At 47.4% G+C, this 20,809-nt stretch overlaps 7 protein-coding genes across 7 annotated transcripts; 2 read left to right on the top strand and 5 right to left on the bottom strand.

Annotated features, from left to right (window-relative positions):
• Positions 1-528: 528 nt before the first annotated feature.
• F4813DRAFT_118676 (UPF0103-domain-containing protein) lies at positions 529-2,236 on the bottom strand. The gene is made up of 4 exons (XM_049238572.1): positions 2,164-2,236; positions 2,077-2,108; positions 1,786-1,964; positions 529-1,704 (listed from the first exon to the last, which is right to left on the bottom strand). Exons 3-4 carry the CDS (start codon positions 1,944-1,946, stop codon positions 885-887), a joined length of 981 nt encoding a protein of 326 aa, XP_049098941.1. The 5' UTR covers positions 1,947-1,964; positions 2,077-2,108; positions 2,164-2,236; the 3' UTR covers positions 529-884.
• Positions 2,237-4,639: 2,403 nt separating this feature from the next.
• F4813DRAFT_118288 (uncharacterized protein) lies at positions 4,640-5,882 on the bottom strand. The gene is made up of 2 exons (XM_049238568.1): positions 5,315-5,882; positions 4,640-5,250 (listed from the first exon to the last, which is right to left on the bottom strand). The coding sequence occupies exons 1-2, from the start codon at positions 5,532-5,534 to the stop codon at positions 4,793-4,795; spliced, it is 678 nt and encodes a 225-aa protein (XP_049098940.1). The 5' UTR covers positions 5,535-5,882; the 3' UTR covers positions 4,640-4,792.
• Positions 5,883-7,523, bottom strand: F4813DRAFT_118287 (uncharacterized protein). The gene has a single exon (XM_049238567.1). The coding sequence runs from the start codon at positions 7,234-7,236 to the stop codon at positions 6,232-6,234; it is 1,005 nt and encodes a 334-aa protein (XP_049098939.1). The 5' UTR covers positions 7,237-7,523; the 3' UTR covers positions 5,883-6,231.
• Positions 7,524-9,364: 1,841 nt separating this feature from the next.
• Positions 9,365-11,506, bottom strand: F4813DRAFT_118283 (putative N-alkane-inducible cytochrome P450). The gene is made up of 2 exons (XM_049238566.1): positions 10,031-11,506; positions 9,365-9,929 (listed from the first exon to the last, which is right to left on the bottom strand). Exons 1-2 carry the CDS (start codon positions 11,409-11,411, stop codon positions 9,742-9,744), a joined length of 1,569 nt encoding a protein of 522 aa, XP_049098938.1. The 5' UTR covers positions 11,412-11,506; the 3' UTR covers positions 9,365-9,741.
• A 1,152-nt stretch (positions 11,507-12,658) lies between these two features.
• F4813DRAFT_118301 (uncharacterized protein) lies at positions 12,659-13,874 on the top strand. Its single transcript, XM_049238569.1, has one exon. It carries the CDS (start codon positions 12,855-12,857, stop codon positions 13,542-13,544), a length of 690 nt encoding a protein of 229 aa, XP_049098937.1. The 5' UTR covers positions 12,659-12,854; the 3' UTR covers positions 13,545-13,874.
• On the bottom strand, positions 13,817-16,356 carry F4813DRAFT_118318 (cytochrome P450). The gene has a single exon (XM_049238570.1). It carries the CDS (start codon positions 15,818-15,820, stop codon positions 14,204-14,206), a length of 1,617 nt encoding a protein of 538 aa, XP_049098936.1. The 5' UTR covers positions 15,821-16,356; the 3' UTR covers positions 13,817-14,203.
• A 1,152-nt stretch (positions 16,357-17,508) lies between these two features.
• On the top strand, positions 17,509-18,603 carry F4813DRAFT_390311 (GNS1/SUR4 membrane protein; the record flags this gene model as incomplete). Its single annotated transcript, XM_049246996.1, has 3 exons — positions 17,509-17,910; positions 17,967-18,249; positions 18,305-18,603. 3 exons carry the CDS (start codon positions 17,509-17,511, stop codon positions 18,601-18,603), a joined length of 984 nt encoding a protein of 327 aa, XP_049098935.1.
• Between the last annotated feature and the right edge of the window lie 2,206 nt (positions 18,604-20,809).

The following is a 20,809-nucleotide window of genomic DNA, read 5'->3' as shown; positions in this document are numbered from 1 at the left end:
GCCTGTTAATACCGAATATCGTCTTTGAACCCATCCGAGTCCGACCATTAGGATCAATTGGCTCTGTTGGTATCAGCCACGCAGGTCACACGCAACCGGACTCAACATTTAAGCTTGAATCTCTGGTTAGGCAACCATTTAACGGCAACTTGCATCTGCACTCCAACCTGAATGATCACAAATCCGGGATCCAGTAGCAACGAGGTCTAATCGTAATCCAATCCAGTATACAGACTCGTATCAGACCGCCACCAGAAGCCACGACCACTCGTCATCGTCAAAATCTCGTCATTGTGAGTCCAGTTGTAGTGAGATGCTAATTAGTAGTATACAATCCAATTTTGAGCTCGTTCAACCTAAATCTTGTAGAACTTTTCAGTATAACTACTACCCATTGTCACATCTCTCTTAGCTTAGTAATTCATTAGGTATGTATTCTAATGAAAGACTAGATCATTTTTAGTAAAAATAAAAAATAAAAATGCACCGTAGATCGCCGTAGTGAAACTCGGAATGTTTTGAGCATCGAATCGAAATCGTCATCAAATAAGAGAAGGTCAAATTTTGAATCTCAAGATGACCTATTCATCAAGACATTAGCCTCCCTAGCTTTTTAGGCATGTATACGACGGCTATCATATCGCTCTCTTGTAAAGCACGTGTCTGTATTCCAATATCAAAGACGTAAAGCAACGACAACATTTTATAGTATCACAGGTAGATACCTAGGAATAAATCTGAGTGTCAGCTTCTAATTTAGGCCGTAATCGTATCATAAGCTATCCATTTCATGAATTCAATAGTCATTAGTACATCTATCAACTTCGGAGCGCGAGCTCATCTACCACTAACTCCTCATCCCTAAATCCGTATCTATTACCCCCTTAGACAATCGCATACGCAGATGCGTAGCTCACGCTCGAGTCTGTGACATCTTCAACCAAGCTGCTGCGCTGGTACTGTACAAACTTGAACCGATACTTGTTAGGATCCGGCTTGTCTTTTGCAAGCTCCTCCAGGGCCGCCATCACAACACCGATAGGGTGACGCCCGCAGACGGTGTTCTTGGTGTGTTTGAGGTTGTCAACGAATTTGTCATGGTCGCCTGACGCAACGGCGTCTATGGCTAGGTGGTCGACTTGCTTGATGCTCTCGTGTATAGGTGGGTTTGTTGGCTTGGGCGCCTTTCGACTTAGAGACTGTAGTTGGTCGACCTTGCCCTCCGGCGCGTATGCCGTGTAACTGAATCGCGAACCCCAGTGACAGAAGTCAGAGCTCACGATAAACGCATTATCCGGGTCTTGTAGGTACGGCGCCAGCAACTTGCCGAACTCTTTCTCCTCCGCCCCGTTATTGTCTCCAATGAGGATTGGTACGATAGTAGGGTACTCGGCCTCGGACGCGAACGTCTGCGTGAGCCGCTTGTAGAGAAACGGGAGGTGCATCTCCAGTGAATGCTCGTCCACATCACCTCTGCTGGGGATATCTTGGAATTTGCCCGTGTCGCGAAGCTGCTGCACTACATCCTCGTCGACAGTCAAGTCGCCGAAGGGTGTCTCGTACTTGGCAAACTTGGTTAGGGCACATCCGCGGAGGTAATACGTATGAGAAGGTCCAAGGACGAAAACTCGCTTCGCTTTAGTGAGGTCGAGACACTTGTACGCCCAGGCTGCGCAGGGTCCTGAGTACGAATAGCCTGCATGCCTTTGGGCAAGCTAGAAGTTAGGAATTCCGCAGGAATAACGGAAGTGTACAACTAGGAGATGGAAGAGGAAAGGAACCTACGGTGCAATCACTACTTTGGCGCCGGGAATCGGGAGGCCATTGTCATCGATAGAGCTTGGGACATCGCCGAGAAAGTTGTCGAGCTGGCTGGACAAGCTATCGGGATCACCGTCATACCAACTGTCCGCATGACTAGCGTCTCTGGTTCCTTTCAGCTTCATTTTCGAGACGCAAAGTACCTAACCTTTGTAAGTAGTTTGAAGCAGGCAGAACTATGAAAGAGAAGAGTCTGGCCTTGAGGATAAGAAGTAAAATAAGGGCAAGGGAAATCAGATAGGCCCGGGTAGGTACCTGTTGATCACTAGCAGGTAGTACCTACCCCGCTGCCCCGCGTTCCTGTCAGTGAGAGCCTTAATCGGAAAGCTCAAGTGTACCTACCTATGTATGTCCAGAATGACGTAGGATGAGATATGCAATATCTGAAGGTATTTTATTCCTTTTTGGCGATGTTGTAATCGCGGAAATGCATATCTGGATTAAGTACTATTCCAAATGCGCTGCTGTTTTTGATTTACTCAATTACGACTCTACAGTTACTTCTATTTAATTTATGTATGCGAATTTTAGGGCAATTATGTTAAAGTGTAAGCAGCTACTCCTCTTAACTATTTCGTTATAACTGGCGTTGTTAAGAGTCAAGCAAACAAGCATCATCCAATAGCTCAAGTTATAATGTAACACTTAATAGTTTCTTAATTATCTGAACTTATTAATATTATTCTCTACCATCAAACAACTTTAAATTCCTAGCTATATTTAAATTCCCCTCATACTTTCTATATCACCTGTCGGATTACAACTTCACCCCGATATATAACCCTTACGAATCACGGTGTAGTAGCAGTGATTCGTAAGGGTTATATATCGGGGTGAAGTTGTAATCCGACATACGATGTTGAAAGATCTAGTGCTGGTGTCGCGTGTGTTGCTGCGATGAAGTCTTTCGGATTGTCGCAGCAGTGACTCTTCTGACCTTGCTAATCTGTGTTGCTACTGTCTAGCAACACTGATCAGTGTTGGTAGGTACGTACGTATGGTAAAAGCAATAAACAAGGTAACAATAAACAATAGTGTTGAGACTGGTGTATAATGAGTGTCTAAGGAGGAAAGAATCTATCTAAAGGTGACCAGCAGGACAATGTCCTTATATATCCGTAATAGTAGATGCGCTATTCTTTCCTCCAGTATCGGCAACAAGGCACCTTATCGCTGATAAGGTGCCCACGTGTCGCCGTCCTACAACCATCATCACCGTTACTAATTCTATCTTACTAAAAGGTTGAATTATAATAGTAATTGGAATTTTTATTTATTTAAATGTAACATACGTTTTAAAAAGATACAAGTAGAGCTACGTTTTGTCTCCATTGCTGAATCAACTTGAGAAGCATAGGTGAAACACACTTCTTTGGGATAGAACTCTCATGGAGGGTACCTTTAAGGTTACAATTACAGCGAATAGTTCATCAGAACTAAATACGAATTTCTTGTCAAGACCATTATACCTCCATATATTCAAGAAGACAATCTAGGTTAAGTGAATAGAAAATGGTGCTGCTTAAGGTTAAAGTCGGTTTATATTAAAAACTACCATAAAGAACTAAGACAAGGTAATTATATCAAATTATATTAAATCTTAATAATACCAATCATACTTGACGTTCAATCTGCTTGGGACTTTAAGTATCAGAGTAGTAAAAAATTATTTAAGGATATAATATTTCAAGCAGATACCCCCTTTAATATGCCTCTTACTATTACTTAACTCATGTAGTGGTTAAATATTTAATATCTAATAATCGTCCATTCAACTTAACTTCAACTTAAATACTAACATAAAACGCCATTGGCTTATATCTATCTCCTCAAGTCGTACCTAGACATGGTTCACACATGTCATTAGTCCACGAGAAACCCCTTATGGCTAATTCCATATTTCATTGATTTCGTTGGTAGTGCTTAACACATCCAGCTACTATGAACAAGGACAAACTACATCATATGCATATAGACTACCGCAGCCTATTTTGAAATTTAATAGGCTAGATTGAGTACAATATTTCTTGGTCATAACTTAGTTTCATAATAAAATCAATTGTTAATGCTCTAATAGTGAATTGACCCGACATCTGCTATGGAGCAAAGAAAGAGCTACAATTTATTCTCACTTTATTTTATCCTCGCCTCTTAGTCCATTGGGAACTAACTACGTTATTAGACTGCTAGTTAGTCCTTAATACAACTTATCAGCTTTCACGGGACTTGACACGTCAAGCAAGAATATCACTTTAGTACTCTACCTTAGTTAGTTGAAGCTCGGTTTAATAAACACTACCTACCAACATTTTTCTCCTAGAAACAAGAGGCATTTAACAAAGCCTCGACCATCTGATGTGTGATATCCCTCGCAATAGAACCTGGGACTGGCTAGAACCCTCTATCATGCTCGTGTTATCACGTTGTGGGTACGGAGGCAGTCGTTTTCGTATGAGCTAGTCCTTCGAGATGTATCCGATTTAATAGTCCATAACCCTTCATGAAATATCGACCTTTAGACTTTGAAAACATTCATTAGTTATTATATTTTACATTTGAACTTGTTATTATGAAGATACTTAGATGGTCTAGATCGTGGAAGTATAGATAGCATAGATATGATCATGCTAACACCCCCGATAGCGAGTAAAATCCAAGTGATATAAAGTTTGAATTATCACAAGAACTCTCTTTAGAAACTTTTATTATTGGCCCTTGAAGAATACCAAGTATCAAGTTACTGGGGCTGCTAATGCCCTATAATAGCATTGCCTGCTGTAAGACGCCTGTACTAGAGTGTGTCCAAACCCCATACTCAAACATAAAACCCGGCGATGGCGTGCTCGCCTTGAACTCCAACGCTTATCCACCTTAAATACCCAGCGCCGCCTTAAAAGCTCCCTATTCAGGATAACCTGTAGCTAAGCGCAAAATCTAGATTCCATATACATAATCCGAATGAATCCACTTTTCAGCAAACCTTGATGCCTGAGACACCAGCCCATCCGAGACCACCAACCCAGACCTTTCTTCCAGCACATATCAAGCACTTTCGCTGTTCACCTAGGTTGGTGATGGAGCAGTGCGAGCAGACGTGTTTCCCACACCCTCCACAGCTTGTCTCGGCCTCGGAGCAGAAGCCATCTACGTCCATTGAGTCTTCGCTCGTACCTTCGTGTAATGCCTGTCCGCAATCCTCGCAATTGGTAGGGCCGTCATATACTATGTGATCAACGGGAGGTGGAATTGAGGTGTTTGAGGCAGATGCTGCATTGGGGAGTTTCCAAAAGCTGTGGAGTGATGCCTGGGCCCCTTGCGACGGTATCTGTGTTAGCTGGGGTTGAGGCTGTGTAGGAAGACTGGCGAACGGAGAGTTTTGCTGGACAATGTGCTGTTTCTGGGCGGTATATAGCATGTTTAAGGTACGTTCTATAGGGATTATATATTAGGAAAGCTGTTTGGTACGGCTACAATGATAACTCGCTAGACTTACCATGGATTTCCTCGTCTGAAGGACGACTATTGCGGAACCGTTTCAAGGTGCGGCTGTGTAAGTGGGAAGGTGTTGAGCTCCGCGATGTACAACGAATAGGTGACACGTTGGCCATGCTGTCCATATCCATCATGGCGAGCTGCTCTGGCCGCGAAGGCGAGCCGAAGGGGCCAGAGGAGCTGGAGAGCTCGGACTCGGATCGCTTTCGCTTGAGCTGCATCGTGAAGGGGTTTGAAACTGTTGAATCCTACGGAAGGAGAGCTGATGGTTGGAAGACGAAGGGATAATTGATATTGTATGAATTATGAATATCTGTGTTGAATAAGATTTTATGTGAAGGTAGAAGGAGAAAAATTATGAAGTCGATGAGGTGAGATGAAGAAGATTGAATTGGCGAATTATAAGTTGGGAATATTGTTGAACGTGTACTTCGTATATCGAGACTTCCGTTTGTAATTGGCACCCGGGGACCGGCAATCGCGACCTGTCGCGCTGTGAAACGCGCGTAACCCGCTAAATTTATAGCGCGCTGGGTTCGCGTTAATTGCTTGTCAAGCTTAGAGGGGCTCCTCTTCTTACAACTCCCCACTTCACGATATATCCTATTTTCATAATTCATGTTCAAGACGATACGGACTGCAGATATGCACAATAAATATTAAACCAGAATTTTGCCGAGATGTTTCGATATGTAGGTGTAAGCATCGATGCCGGCGACGGCCATTAATTTTTTTTTATCATCACGACTGATAATCGATTCGGTCTTGACAAGATATTTGAATAAGAAGTTTATTCATAAAGTGTCATTACTAATAAATTTAACTACCTGACTCTAGAAGTCATGTTTTATATCCTCAATACCTCTACATACTGTTACCCTCCTAGATCTACACTGTTGATTCTTCGAAATTAAATTATTACAACAGAGCAGCCCCTAAGAGAACAGCAAAAGCTGCGACAGACATGCCTAACAACGAGGATGATACCTCGACAATGCCCGGTGCGGCATTGGTGTTGACACCGGCACTAGCGCTGGCGCTTGCGGTTTCCGAAGCTGCTGACGCGGCGCTTGATGCGACGGAGGCGGCTGAGTGAGCACTTTCGACAGCGGATGAGGCGGCTGCTTTGGCAGTACCGGTAGCGGTAGAGGCAACACTCTCAGCGCTAGCGATGGCAGCGCTAGCAGATGACAATGCGGCATCAGCGGCAGTAGAAGCTACGCTCTCGATGCTGTTGACTACCGATGTAGCGAGGCTTTGCGCACTGTTCGCAATCGAGGAGCCGAGACCCTCAGCACTGCTCGCAATTGATGAGCCAAGACCCTCTGCACTGCTTGCGATGGAAGACCCGAGGCCTTGAGCGTCGCTAGCAACCGACTGGCCATAGCTCTCAGCAGAGCTAGCGATATCGGATCCGACGGAAGCCCACGAGTTGCCGATCGACTGTCCGGCACTACCCCACGAGTTTGCGAGGCTTTCGGCCGAGTCGACTGCTGAGTGCCAGTCCTGACGTTTGCCGAACTCGCCTGCGATGCTGTTCGCTATCGCAGCCACTTCGCTGGCGGCTTTCTCAGCCGCGGACTGCGCCTCCTTCCAAGCTTGACGGGGATCGAGGACTTGAGCATCGCGTTTTCCAAATTGCGCAGCGATGCTGCTTGCCCCGGCTTGAGCCGAGCTGGCTGCTGCTAAAGCAGAGCTTTCGGCTGCCCGCCATTCTGCTCCGTTTCCTCCGTAGTGCTGTGCGATGGAGCTGGCACGTGCTTGCGCTGAGCTAGCTTGGGCAAGTGCTGACGAGAGGGAGTCTTGCCATGACTGACGTCCCTTTAGTACGGGGGCAGGCGTGATCATAGCATCCCGAGGGGCCTGTTCGACAACGTGGGCTGCGGCGAGGGTAGCCGCGAAAAGGGAGGTAGTAAAACGCATTTTGACCTGTGGGTTTGAGGGATATGAATGTCGATAGTGTATTATTTGAAATTGCTAAGCCCGCCGTATGTGAGGGAAGGAATTTGGGAAGTCAACTCGATGAGAATTTCCTTTATACAAGTAGGGGTTGAGCTCAAAGGGGCGTCATCAAAAGGTAGGTCGGTGCTTAGAACTAATAGCTGCGCCTCTACCAATGATGTCTCACGCTGTCTTACCCCATCCAAGCCAGCTTGTTTCCGTCTGATTACTTCATTTACCAGTTGAATTCGTCATGAATCATTTTTATATTTATGTGGATCGCTCGAAGCGGATGGCTTTGTCGATCCTTACGCTGTTGAATGGGTTGACCTGTTCGAAAGAATAGAGACCGTCTTAAACGGATAACGGCGCTGAGTGGATTTAGTTAGGTATCTTAGGCCGTGGTGGGTAGAGCAGTATGTCGTAGACATTCATTACCAGGTAACAAGTCAGTTCTGCCGAGTTGCGGAACCATGACGACGCACTTTGGTTGGATGTAGTGCCTAACCTAGGGCTTTACTACCTACCTACCTAAGGAAGTCGAGGGCCCCGACTTATTAGTCTGCGGTCTGATGGCCACCATGAGCCTCATGGAAATGGCCGGATACCTGGTGCATTGGTATTGGATGAAAAACTGCCCATGGTGCAAGCCACCCCTGCTGGTAGTTACGGGCAGCTTCAATCAACACACCCTCCTTATTCCCGTCATTCGGAAGAACCGGGTACCTCACGAGTCGTGAGCCATACATATACTGGTGGGTTCTTGGCGATCTCCCGAGACACTATGTGCGTACTATTTGTATAATGGTGTACGTACCTTTTGTGGTCGTTGTCGATAGACAGACCGGAAATGAACACATCAGAAATACAAACACGCAAGGGAGCTTAGCCGTGTTTCTAGCGCTGGACCGATCTGGACAATTTCGCCATATTCGTGGCTGTTTGCGCAGCAACGTCTAGACGAGCTGATGTTATTGTCTTACCTCAAATTAGGCGAGACCGGGCGATGTCCTCTAATTTGACCATTCTTGCGGCCTCCGATCGAACTTGCGCCGCATCCGGAGCCAAGCCACACATGCTTCGTGGTGGTATTTCGTGGTGGTATTTCGTGGTGGACGAGACTAACTTATTGAGGCTATTATCTACGGTACATCTACTAGTCTTTAGCATCGCTGATCGCTTGAGTGGTAGCCATATCTGTATCCCCACGGGCAAGATACATACCGGGATGGCTTTTTTTTCTTCTGAATTTCATCGGATGCTGCCCTCATAAACGATCCATATTACACTACACTACGTACTAACCTTAGGCTCTGGGCAAGGGCTGTACCTATTTACAATACCTACACCACCAAGCGTCCACGTCAAATCTAGATGTCCCGAAATTGGGGAGCCGTGGATGTCAAGCCTCGCCTAGTGTAGTGTAACATAGTTACGGCATCGAGGCGCACAGCAAGGACAAGCTCAGTACACACCACAAAGAAGGAGAAAACAGAAAACATATCCTATGTTACGTTGCAGAATAAGGCAGTTCATGCAGCCACACCTTCGCCTCACCGTGTCCAACCAACCCTCTCATATTTACATAGAGGTGGCTGTATGGAAACGCCACCTACACCAAACCCGTCACAGGCACGCAGGCAAATAGGCTCGTGGCACACCTGTTGTTTATTCAGTGGATATAGGTATCCTATACTCTTGGGGTACATCAGAAGCAGGTATCGATGAATCATGATATAAACCGTGTTACCTGCATGCCTAGTAAGCAGGTATCCTCGGGGCGTCCACTTGTAATCTTCCTCGCGGCTATCTGAGACATTTCGGGGCGGCGAAAGGGGCGCAAGTCATGCGTATAGCTGGCTTTGTGGTGGCTTCACTTGCTGCACTTAATGACTATAATTCGTGCGCAGAACTTGGAATATGGCATCGTGACTTATTAAACCAAGGATTTGCCTTTTGTCCTCTTCAAGGCGCCCCCTCTATGCGTTGCTACGGCCGGTAGGATAAGGGAATCTGCATTTGCGGCGTCGTGTTCACCACGTGGGAAGTGGACTGCGACTGGATCCTGATGGGATGATCTGGGCTAGGTAGTCTAGTCGAACTGTTATACTGGTGGTGATCTATTATAGAGATGGGCGTAATATATCGACGAGTAGTTCTAGCGTTCGCTAGATAACTGTCCTATGGAGTTACTGCTGCTAGCTAAAGAGTTATACGGGGAGTTTCTTATGAAGTAAAGATGACACTAGGGGTGGTAGAATAGGGGAAAGGGGCTGGTTTTCTAGCGAAGTAAATACATATGCACACAAGAAGATATATACGAGGTATATTAAGGGGTAGATAGTCAAGTTCGAGCATCAACAATAAAATATACTTTAACAGGCCGTCGTGTATTCAAATCCACCGCATCTAGTTCGTAGACATTACAATATTAAGCTATCTATCTGATCCATTATGTAGAGCATAGAGTTATCCCAGCAGACCATATCACGCAGAAGAAGAAGAAGAAGAAGCCTTTGCTTCGTGCAGCCGCACTTGAACACCAGTGCCGGACCGGTTCTCAATAGCATGATGAAGCCGGATCCTGCCGTCGCCCTCCTCCATGTTCTCGATGCGGTCGTACTTCTGGCAGAACCGCGACACGACGTAGCTGACTTCCTGGCGTCCGAATTGCTCTGCAGATGGTTATCAGCTGATGTCCTTCGCCTGTGAAATTGGGAGGCGGGAGATGGGGAATGGAATCATGTATCAATAATCAATAGGGGGAAACACTCACGGCCAAGACACTTCCTCGCACCAGCCCCGAACGGAATGAACTCCCACCCAGCCCGATGCGTCTCCCACCTCTCGGGGCGAAACGCCTCGACGTCGGCGCCCCAGATATCCGCGCGGTGCTGCATCGCGTACAGAGGGACGAGCACCTGGGTGCCCTTTGGCACGAACACGGGGGCCTGGCCGTCGGGCCCGCCGCCCCGCGGCAGCACGGCGTCGCGCAGCGCGATGCGCTCGTTCAGCGGGATCACGGTGGCCACGCGCAGGGTCTCGCTGACGACCCACTGCAGGTACGGCAGCTGGCTCAGCGAGCGGAAGTCGGCGGGCCGGTCGTCGAACCGGTTCAGGATCTCGCTGCGCAGGCGCGCGTAGACGGCGGGGTGGCGCGCGAGGAAGTACAGGACCCAGCCGAGGAGGCAGCCCGTCGTGTCCCGGCCGGCGATCAGCACGTGCAGGGTCTCGTTGCGGAGCTCCTGCGGGTTCTGCGTCTCCTTGGCGAGCTCGTTGAGGAGGTTGAAGCGGGCCCCCTTTTCGGGGTCAGGGCCGCCGCCGCCGCCGCCGCCGATGCGCTTCTCCGGGTTCGTGAGGCGGTCGGCTACGATGCCGTCGGCGAACTTGTGGATGGCGGCGCAGTGCTCTTTGAACTCCTTGCTGTTCATGAGCCAGTAGAACTTCGCCAGGGCGCCGCGCTTGTCGATCCAGACTTTGGCGGCGTTGAAGTGGCGGCTGAGGTCCTTTGCGCTGTCGTGCTGTTGCAGAGAGTTGGCCGACTGTCCGAAGATGAACTCGGTCGCCGTGTCGAGGGTGAACTTGAAGAAGAGCGGCGCGAGGTCGACCTTGGACGTCCACCCGGTCGTGGCGTCGGCGGCGAGCTGTCCCCATAGGTTTTGCAGGTGGTGTTCCTCGAGTTGCGGGTCGCTGATCATTTCTCTGGCGAACTGCGGCCGTAGAAGCGCACGGCTGTGCCTCCAGATGTCGCCCCGGCTCGTGAAGATTCCCTTGCCCAAGAGTGGCATCCAACTCAGCTGGCGGTGGTGGCTGATGTCGAAGTCAGGGCTAGTGAAGAGCGCGCGAGCATTCTCGGGATCGCGCGTGACGAGGATCTCATAGTCGATGATGGGCACCTTGACGGTATGGCAGTCCGGCGAGATGCTATCCAGCTTCTCGGCCACGTACTGGGGCCCGCGGTCCTCCTTGGTAGCTTTCATGGACTCCCGCAATATGGAGTTGCCGATCAAATTTGTGCTTCGCAGGACCGGCGGCGGCAGGCACCCGAGTGCTGCAGCCTTTGCATTGTTGTGGCGCTTCTTGAGCTTGGACTTGGCAAAGGTCCAGGCCAGGAAGACGACGAGCAGGACGAGGGCGCTGCTCGTGATCCCAAACATCTTGAGCGCGTCTGGGAGAAACAAAAACAACAAAAAGAAAGAAAGAAAGAAATGGAGTTATTCTGAACTCCGGGAATGGCTTTTCGTAGTCCTAAACTCCTAGTGCTTGCTATAGTGACGATGATGTAGGGATATAATAGAGTACCTAACCTAGATTAATGCTCTATATCGTTGTCCTATCCGTTACTCTTCAGCGAGATATTGGTTCCTCCACAGTTTCCGTCTCAGGGCCAACATAAAGAACGACCTCTGCTACTACCTCGTAAGCGCTAATTAGAATGAATCCTGGGGTATTTGCCATCTTACCAGTGCAGTTGTCGTGGATGTCATTACTTATCATATCCTCTCCCTTACATCCGCCCTGCATTTGTAGCCATTCCACTTCCTCGGTACCGTGTCTAAGAATATCTAAGAATACATACATATCCACCAAGTAAAACATATTAAAAATGCGCCAAACAGGCTCATGTGCCCGTGACGCGACTTGTAGAATTATTCATTAGGTACCTATTCGCCATCTACATGGTAGTGTTGTTGACAACGGCCAAGTTTTCTAGCCCGTTCGACACGCTCAAGCGATAACATGAAGATCGTCATCGATTATTCGCCCATTGGTCGGGTCTCTTTGCCGGTGGCTTTCGTATGGAGCCAGCAGTGCATGAGAGAAGTATGCAAAGTAACTTATGCCGTTACCTATGTAGGTAGTTAGTTATTCAAAGTATTGAGTACTTTGACAGATTTGTCTGACCCCCAACGCGCTTGTCAGGGGTATGTATAAGGGGGGAAACTCGGGTCTCCGCAGCGGGGGATATGTACCATGTAAGTCACTAACCTATGTAAGTTACTATGTAAGTGAGATGTGACTCGAGGGCCTAAAAGCCAAAAGCAAGGCTCCCCCCTGTCGATGAACTTGCCTATTCGGGAAGTGCTGAATCGGGCATTGGCTCGGCTGGACGGACTAGACGGACTAGACGGACTAGACGCGGCGGGCTGAAGATAGTGTGCCCTGATACTTGGAAAAGAAACCGAAAAACAGAGCACAACTCGCATAGTTTTAATTAGCTTTGATTACTTGTAGCAGCCACTGACGATCGACGCAATAAGTACATAGTAAAATAAAGTCTTGCGTATCCACACGGGATATGGAATAATGAATATGGAATATGGGATAGGTATTATGGGATATTATGGGATATAGGACATAGGGTATGGTACAGCACTGGATATAATAGGCAGGAGAATGTCGATCCCCTAGATATGAGTGTCTGTTCTTCCATCTTTGACGCAAAACTTCAAGCTGAGAATTTCTGTAGAACCCCATCTTCCAACTTCTCAAACACAAATTCGTGACGTTTATTGTTTATTTTTTTTATTTATTTATTTATTTTGTTGGTGCCCGAAAGCTCCGTAGTTTAGACTAGAGCTAGACGGTCAACGGTCAACATGCGCGCCTTCACCTACTTCATTCTCTCTTTCGTCGGCGCAGCTCACGGCCTACCGATACTCTTAGCCGAGCACAAGCGGGACCAGCTCATCAACCTCAGTCCCAATCTCGATCTTGGGCTCAATGCCAGTAACGATAACTCCTGCCTTGGGTTAGGCATCTCCGTATGCGATCCCATCACCGTCGACTCCGAGAAGAACTCCACCGTCGTACATGACGACGGCTCTAAGGCTAAGACTAAGGAAGAGCCGAGCACCAACGACAGTGGCTCCGGGGACTCTCTGATCAACCTGAGCCCCGATGTCGACCTTGGCCTCGACCTGAGCAATGAAAACAGCTGCTTGGGCATTGGCATTAGCGCCTGTGATCCCATCACCGTCGGCTCAGATGTCACCAACACAGTCAAGGACGGTGGCGACGAGGCCAAGGTTGTTGAACCATCTTCTGCAGCATCTACAACCACAACTACACCCGCACCTGCAACATACCCTGTCCAGCCTATTCCTACCAGTAGCACCAGCCCAACCAGCAGCCCTGCTACCAACGGCGGCGGTAACAGCCTACTTGACCTGAGTCCAAAAATCGCTCCAGATCTCAACCTAAGCAACGACAACAGCTGCCAGGGCATTGGCATTTCAGCCTGCGACCCCATCACGGTAGATTCCATTGTCAAAAACATAAGCTCGTAACACATCATCTTTCAGGCACATACTTAGGGGATTTGGCTTTGTAATTGTTGTTGTCTGGGAGGAAAAATGTATTTTAAAAAGTTGTCTTGTTACTACTTACTACCTTGTCTCAGATACCTTCGTTCATGTACATTACATACCCGTTTGATACTTCACATTGACTAATATTATTTACTATTGGTGGCTACCAAGACCCTGAAATCACCCCATCACCCACCGTATTAGGTGGTATGTATAACACAGCAAGGCTGGAACTGTGAAGCATGCTTGATTATTAGGTGCTCACAACATGACCTCGGAAGGACCTTGACAATACCACAGGCGCGTAGAAACATCGGAATTGATGTAGATTAGTTTTTTCGTGGATAACAATTATTTCACCCGTAAGGCATAATAATGGTGATGAACTTTTAAATAGGTAGTTATTGTAATCCATACATACATCTCATAAGTGCCCAACCATGCTAATTTGACTGCCTTCATTTACATGTCTTACAGACTTTAAACATGAATACCTAGGTATGTAGCAACACCGTAGCCACCAACAGAGAGCCAGTCCTTGTTTCCGACTTCTCAATTTCCCAATTATCTCCATGTATATACGGTATGAAAAATTACGAATTAATTGTTAATAAGTGGCAGAGTATGGTTCATGCATTTCAGATGGCGGTAACCTTGACGGTGACGCCCTCCTTTGGTCGTAGTACTAATCGCCACATCTTCCACTCTTCGGGATCAGGCGTGTCAAAGTCACGCTTGAATTCGTACATGCTGAGCAAGCAGCATAGCAGAATCTTCATTTCGATCTCCGCGAACTTGCGGCCGATGCAACCGCGCGGGCCTTGAAGGAAAGTCATAAACGCATTGGCAGTGAATGTCTTGGGTAGGTCATCCCACCGATCTGGGTCAAACTCATCGGCGTTAGGGCCCCAGTACATCGGTAACCGGTTGATGGCATTTGCAAGGACGTAAATAACGCTACCGGCAGGAACCTTGTAAGGGCCAAGCTGGTCGTCGGCGAGGGATTGCCGCACTGTCATAGGGATAGGAGGGATGTAGCGCAATGATTCACGGCAGACGTTGTCGAGGTAAGGGAGCTGATCGGGGTCGGCAGTGGCAATTGTTTCGGGGTCAAAGCGGGATTCTTTGTCAAATAGGAAGGGCATGAAGTCTTTGATCTCTTCGCGAAGGCGGGACTGGATCTCGGGGTGGGTGGACAACAAGTGGATAGTCCAGGCTACACCAGTTGCTGTAGTGTCGTGACCAGCACCCAGGAAGGTCATGATCTGGTCGCGCATGGTTTCAAAGGAAAGACCAGCTTCTCCCATAGCCTTCATCTTTTTGTTATCACGGGCGATAAGAGCAATAATATCCTTGCCACCGGTGTTGTTCTCTGCTTGCGCTTGCTTCTCGGTAATAATCTCGGTAGCTTTGTCTAGAATAATGCTTCGAGAAGTCTGCATGTCCTGGTTCATCTTGGAAGGGAGGTACTTGGAGGCAGGGATGAAGGCTTGAATTCCGTGCATAATACGAGATCCAATATCAAAAGCGAAGACGAGGCGATAGGCCTCGCGAATAGGCGTCTCGGGGTTGCGCAGCGAGCCAATTTCGTATCCGAAGCCGGCGCTGCCAATGATATCCAGTGTAGTTCTGTTGAGCCACTCGAGTACCTCAAAAGACTTGGTCGTGACCCCCTCAGCAGCCATTTCCTCGCGCCAGCACTTGGCTAGAAGAAGCGACTTCTCCCAGAAGACCGGAGCGAGTGCACGGATGGACTGGATCGAAAAGCCCGGAGCGAGGGACTTGCGTTGGTGAGCATGCTCTTGCCCCTCGGCGAGTAGAACGCCCTCACCCAGGATGCGGACCATCCAAAGCTTGGCGCGGACAGGCTTAGGGTAGTTGTAAGGGTTCTTGACAGTCATCTGCTTGAGGGCTTCATCGTCGGCAACAGAAAGACGTTCCGCACCGAAAGGGAAGAAGTATCTGACGATAGAACCGTGCTGCTGATGCCAGTTCCGCTGAGGCACACCACATTCTTGCGTGATGATATCGAAGAACTGGCCCCAGAGAGGGAAGCCCGGTACAGTCGGTACATGTCTCAGTTCGGACACATAGAAGGGAAATATCCAGCTAAGCCAGACGACAACGTATAGAGGAAGCACAACAGCCAGCGACGTTGCGACCACTGAGGCAATTGGCAGTTCAGCCTGACGCGCATATAAGAACGAGGCGGCCGCCGTCGCCGCCAGGACCGGAGTCATGGTGACTTTGGACATCTTGAAAGGGTATGTTGGAATGACAGCAGAACAAGAACAAAGACCTCGAAGCCGAGCGTCGGGAGGAGAGGGAGTATATGAGATTCAACTTTGGTGTAAGGTCGCGGACATGTTGACCGGGGCTGATAAGATCAACAAAGAGTGATATTATATAGATAGACGAATGGGAACACACTGAAATATGTGATGATGCCATACTGGAAGAGGGCGTGTAAGACAACGTCTGAGAAGGGGGTCCACCTAATTTCGAGGCACGTCTTGGGCTTTGGGGGTTACTGAGATTAGAACGGAAGGCCACCCAGTCCCAGTGGGCTGGACTTAGATCCAAGAACTGGGTTCAAAAGCATAGGTACCTAGGCACTAACCCAGAACTTGGTCTATTCAGCCCGCAATCTCGGGACAGGTATTCGTCAAGTTTATGTGACGTCGATCTTTGCTGCAATTATCGACCTTACGCATCGTTAGGTCTGAATACCTACCCACGAGCCAACGGCACTAATATGGAAGTCATCTATGCTGGGGCGTTGCAGGAGCATATGCGATATAGCTCAACTGTCGATAACGCTATTACGACTTAGACCCGTAACCGTTTTGTGGATAACCGTCGCTTGGTACACGTAGCAATATCGCCGAAAAGCCCGGTTCCCAGCTATCCGGGTTCTAAGAACTAGACCACTCCACTACTTAGTGGTACTATAAAAAGTGAAAAGTGAGCGGCACTAGAGGATAAGTCCTTGAATAGTAAATCCTACTGACGTAAAGCCTCTTTTTCTTAAAAAAAAAAAATACATCGCCGGCGAGTGCGGAACTGTCCATGATCTTGGCTTGGCGATATTTTGGCATTGGCGATGGCTGACTCTAGGTACTTATCAGGTCAGCTGGACGTAGGATCTAGACCGATGAGTTCTTATCAGGCATAACAGGGGGCGACAACTATGTCGATCTGACTGGTCCTACAATTTGAGTGTGTGGACAAGTTACCACGCTTTCTGAATGGAACAAACAAGGATTCCAGTTGCAATCACATGCATGTAACCTTCACACCGTGACTTATTGAGCATACCATATATCATGGTACATGCCATAAAGCCCTCTCAGGTAAGACATATCGATAGCCTCCAGAATCCTAAACGAGAAAGGGAATTAGTAGATACATACCTGTCTAGGATATCTGTGAGCCACATACCCCAACCGGGGAGGCCTTTGTCCGAGACTATAGAAACAAGCGTATCCACAGTTGTTAGGATTTTGTTGAAAATATGCCATCATCTAGGCCCGAAAGATGTACTGTTTTACTTGTAATTAGCATCAAAAGCAATGGTGTAACCGCACCTTCATACCGTCTTCTATGTGGGGTACCTAATATAGAGTCGACTAAATCCCTAGAATAGAATAACTTCGATCGAGTATCCGGGATTATTCTTAAACTCACTAGGTTTGCTAGCTCAACCTATCCATTTTCAGCCGGTTGATCTTGTAGGCTAGCTTGTTAGTCGACGCGGTATGACATCGATCGCTTAATCTCTATCCAGATCATCGGGCGCTTATAATAATAACGACATTCAACTTCAAAACTCGTGATAGAACCAGACGCTTTTTACTAGAATTCTTTTTTCAATATTGTTACACTTGGGCTTCTCGGCTGGCCTTGTCGACCTCCCTATTATTCTCATATTTGTTAATTAGCCATGTCTTTTGATTCTATCCATGCCTTTCAGGCCTCGCCCGGCGTGATCAAGATCGCGCCGTGGCAGGCTTTTGACAAGCTTTGGATGTCCGTTACGGGATATCATGCAAACGAGTTCAGGTTCAAGGAGGGGGTCACTCCGATGTCGACCGCTACAGAGACCGTTGGCATGATCGTCCTGTATCTCGTTGTCATCTTCGGAGGCCGCGAGTTTATGCGCAACCGCGAGCCGCTGCAGTTGAACGGTCTGTTCAAGGCTCACAACTTGTTCTTAACACTACTGAGCGGTGGCCTCCTAGTTCTCTTCATCGAGCAACTAGCCCCGAGTATCTGGAAGCATGGCCTGTACTCGAACATTTGCAGCGCAGAGGGCTGGACTGACGAGCTCGTAACTCTCTACTATGTGAGTATTGAAGGTCGAGACCCATCAACTGCGACGAAAACGCTAATGCAAGGCAGCTCAACTACATCACCAAATACATCGAACTCATTGATACTGTCTTTTTGATGGTCAAGAAGAAGCCTCTTACCTTCCTCCACACTTACCACCATCCGGCAACGGCATTGCTGTGCTACACACAACTGCTCGGTCACACGTCGGTTTCGTGGGTCCCGATTACTCTGAACTTGACTGTGCACGTCGTGATGTACTGGTACTACTTCCAAAGCGCACGAGGTGTCAAGGTTTGGTGGAAGGAGTGGATTACCCGAATGCAGATTGGCCAGTTCATTCTCGACCTTGGTAAGACCCTGACCGGACTACTCTTTGAGATGGGAGACGCTAACGATGGTGACAGGATTTGTGTACTTCGCATCGTGGGACTACTTTGCTAGTGCCCATGCTCCGTATCTCCCGCATTTGGGGCGATGCGCGGGTGAGCCTTTCGCTGCCGTCTGTGGTTGCCTGATCTTGAGCTCGTATTTAGTGCTCTTTATCATGTTCTATATCGCCACATACAGGAAGGCATCATCTCGCAGGGCCAATAAGAAGTCAGACAAGCACGCCGTCTCATCCATGAGGCAGAGCGCAGCCAAGGTGGCCGACAGCTGCAGCGGAGTGGAACATATGAACAGTTCGATGGTTTACAGAAAGTGATTTTCTGTCAGCTTTACCTATTCAAGCCCAACGCTTGGATACTTGCATGGACTGTGGATACTTAATCGTCAACCTGTCAGATTCTCCTAAGATCTAGAAGGGGGGGGAACGGGAGCATGGTCCGGGGGGGGGGATGGAGTAGGCGTCCCTGTCTATCATTGCAAACTAATGAAAATATATAATTCTTAGTCTAATGTCAGCTGTCTAATGTGTACGCATTTTCGAATTGTTCTAAGCCTAGCGTCATCGGCAAAAATTTCATATCATAGCAATAAAGAGAAACAAATTATTTGAAAGCATAATAAATTATGGCGTTTCGAGTTCCGGTAGTTGTCTGCAAGCCAAGGGGGGAGGGATTTTGGTTATCATTTATCATGTTGGCGTGAAGTTGAAAAAGAGGCGTGACGGCCAAGAGAATCGGCAGGGCGGAAATCACCTTGACCCTTGTAAGTGGTCAATGCACCCTGCTGTGGCATGTAAATGTTACCCAACCCGCAAGCCTAGCTTATTTCCTGTTTGTTTTGATTTTAGGTACCTACCTTATAATAGAGGTACTGAAACAACATTTGAACCAATCACATATCAGGAGCATAAGCAATGTACTAGATACATCTCTAGTACAAGCAATAATCAAGGAACAAAGTCATTGATTACAGGGGTCCTTCAGCCTCTCTTGCCAGCTCTACACTAACCCTGTCCTTATTAAACCCTGTTAAGGCACTCAATCCTCTAAATCCGATAGCTATCGCCAATTTTCCATCCACAAATCGTGAATACTATGTACTTTGGTATTCAATACTTCCTTCGCTTCTGCAAGTTTCACTATGTACATGGGTATTGTACTACCGAACTATAGGTACCCAACTACCGACCCTTGCAGTCAAGTACACTAATTCTTTATTTTAGTACGTTACATAACGGGCCGTTGGAGATATCCGCTTCTTTTTATGTGATCAAGATCGATCGATAATACTTTGCAATATGTGAATCATCGTGGCAATATTATATATTACCTTTAATAACTACCTAGTTTATTATTATATACATACTGACAAAAATGTTGCTTGTCCGGTGAATTCTTCTAACTATATGTAGTAGTTGAGTTGTGGTTAAGCACTGTTTAACTACAAGATCAAAATTAAAAGATGTATTATGCTTTGCATTGATATGTATAAGATCTTGCTTAATCTTGATGAACGTCGCTTTAGCCACGTCACACAAACCCCTAATGTGCCGAAAGCTTAACTAGCTTTTCACTTTTCCCCCTTTCGTTTAGGTAGTTAATTGTTTTTATTCAATAGGACCTTCAATGTTTCAGCTGGTATTCAATACGCTATTTCCGCCCGCTCGCTTAAGACGGCTAGCTTAGCGTCACATACCGGCGGGTTTAAAGAAAAAGATGTTACGCTTACAAGACGCTATTCTGGACTACCGGTACCGGGAACTGCTCAACCCGAAGCAACCAAAAATTTCTTATCAAAATATACTTGCCCACATGTGACAGTGATGTAACCTGTGGTGCCCTATTTTTCGTATTTTCTACGGATGAGAATAGTTTTTGTTCCTAGGGGGAAGAAGGCTTACGCACGTTGCCCGATATGTATCGTACAGAATATTATGCAGGAAGATAGGCTGGCCTCCTACTTGCCGCGCTCTCCGAAAGCCCTAGCGTAACCGTAACCTGGTTTTTTAACTTGGAAACATTTTAGTAACAGTTTCTGAGACATTTTTGGACCCTCTAGGGCATCTGATGCTCTCGATGCCGGGTAGACCTGGAGGGCTGTCCAGCAACCTAGCAACCTAGCAACCCAGCGCACCGTCACCATACACGCTATTCTCCACAAAGAGCACGGTCGTTTACTTGACTTGGAAGGACTTACAGCTTTGACTTTACTAGATCGTGGGATTCCTCCTAGTTTGGACATATCTGAATCCAGAGGAACGGAACGATTAGTCAATGATTCAGCGATGTCAATCACTACCTATTTTGACATGTCATCTCCTAGCTCGATGATAAATGAGCAAGTAAAGTAGCATAATGCCTAGACTTACAGTAAGTACCTTACCCATGTAGCAGCAGCAGGGAAAGAAGTTCCGCACAGCACGGATAGACAAAGGGTGGGCGGGCACCTTAGGGCTTCTTCTCTCTCCGTTGTTAACTGCTACACAACTTGAGGCTAGACCATGTCATCCTTCATCAAAATGA

Source organism: Daldinia decipiens (genome assembly GCF_022478715.1).
Source record: "Daldinia decipiens strain CBS 113046 unplaced genomic scaffold F4813scaffold_20, whole genome shotgun sequence".
Classification (NCBI taxonomy): Eukaryota; Fungi; Ascomycota; class Sordariomycetes; order Xylariales; family Hypoxylaceae; genus Daldinia; species Daldinia decipiens.
This window is presented reverse-complemented; position numbering and strand designations above follow the sequence as displayed.

Bases quoted from the DNA above. Each gene is read 5' to 3' on its own strand.
- F4813DRAFT_118301 (XM_049238569.1), top strand. From the start codon at position 12,855: ATGCGCGCCTTCACCTACTTCATTCTCTCTTTCGTCGGCGCAGCTCAC.
- F4813DRAFT_118676 (XM_049238572.1), bottom strand. From the start codon at position 1,946: ATGAAGCTGAAAGGAACCAGAGACGCTAGTCATGCGGACAGTTGGTAT. The intron at 1,705-1,785 runs GTAGGTTCCTTT...GCTTGCCCAAAG, and splicing joins GCCAAAGTAGTGATTGCACC to GCATGCAGGCTATTCGTACT.
- F4813DRAFT_118318 (XM_049238570.1), bottom strand. From the start codon at position 15,820: ATGTCCAAAGTCACCATGACTCCGGTCCTGGCGGCGACGGCGGCCGCC.
- F4813DRAFT_118287 (XM_049238567.1), bottom strand. From the start codon at position 7,236: ATGCGTTTTACTACCTCCCTTTTCGCGGCTACCCTCGCCGCAGCCCAC.
- F4813DRAFT_118283 (XM_049238566.1), bottom strand. From the start codon at position 11,411: ATGTTTGGGATCACGAGCAGCGCCCTCGTCCTGCTCGTCGTCTTCCTG. The intron at 9,930-10,030 runs GTGAGTGTTTCC...AACCATCTGCAG, and splicing joins TGCGAGGAAGTGTCTTGGCC to AGCAATTCGGACGCCAGGAA.
- F4813DRAFT_118288 (XM_049238568.1), bottom strand. From the start codon at position 5,534: ATGCAGCTCAAGCGAAAGCGATCCGAGTCCGAGCTCTCCAGCTCCTCT. The intron at 5,251-5,314 runs GTAAGTCTAGCG...TAATCCCTATAG, and splicing joins TTCAGACGAGGAAATCCATG to AACGTACCTTAAACATGCTA.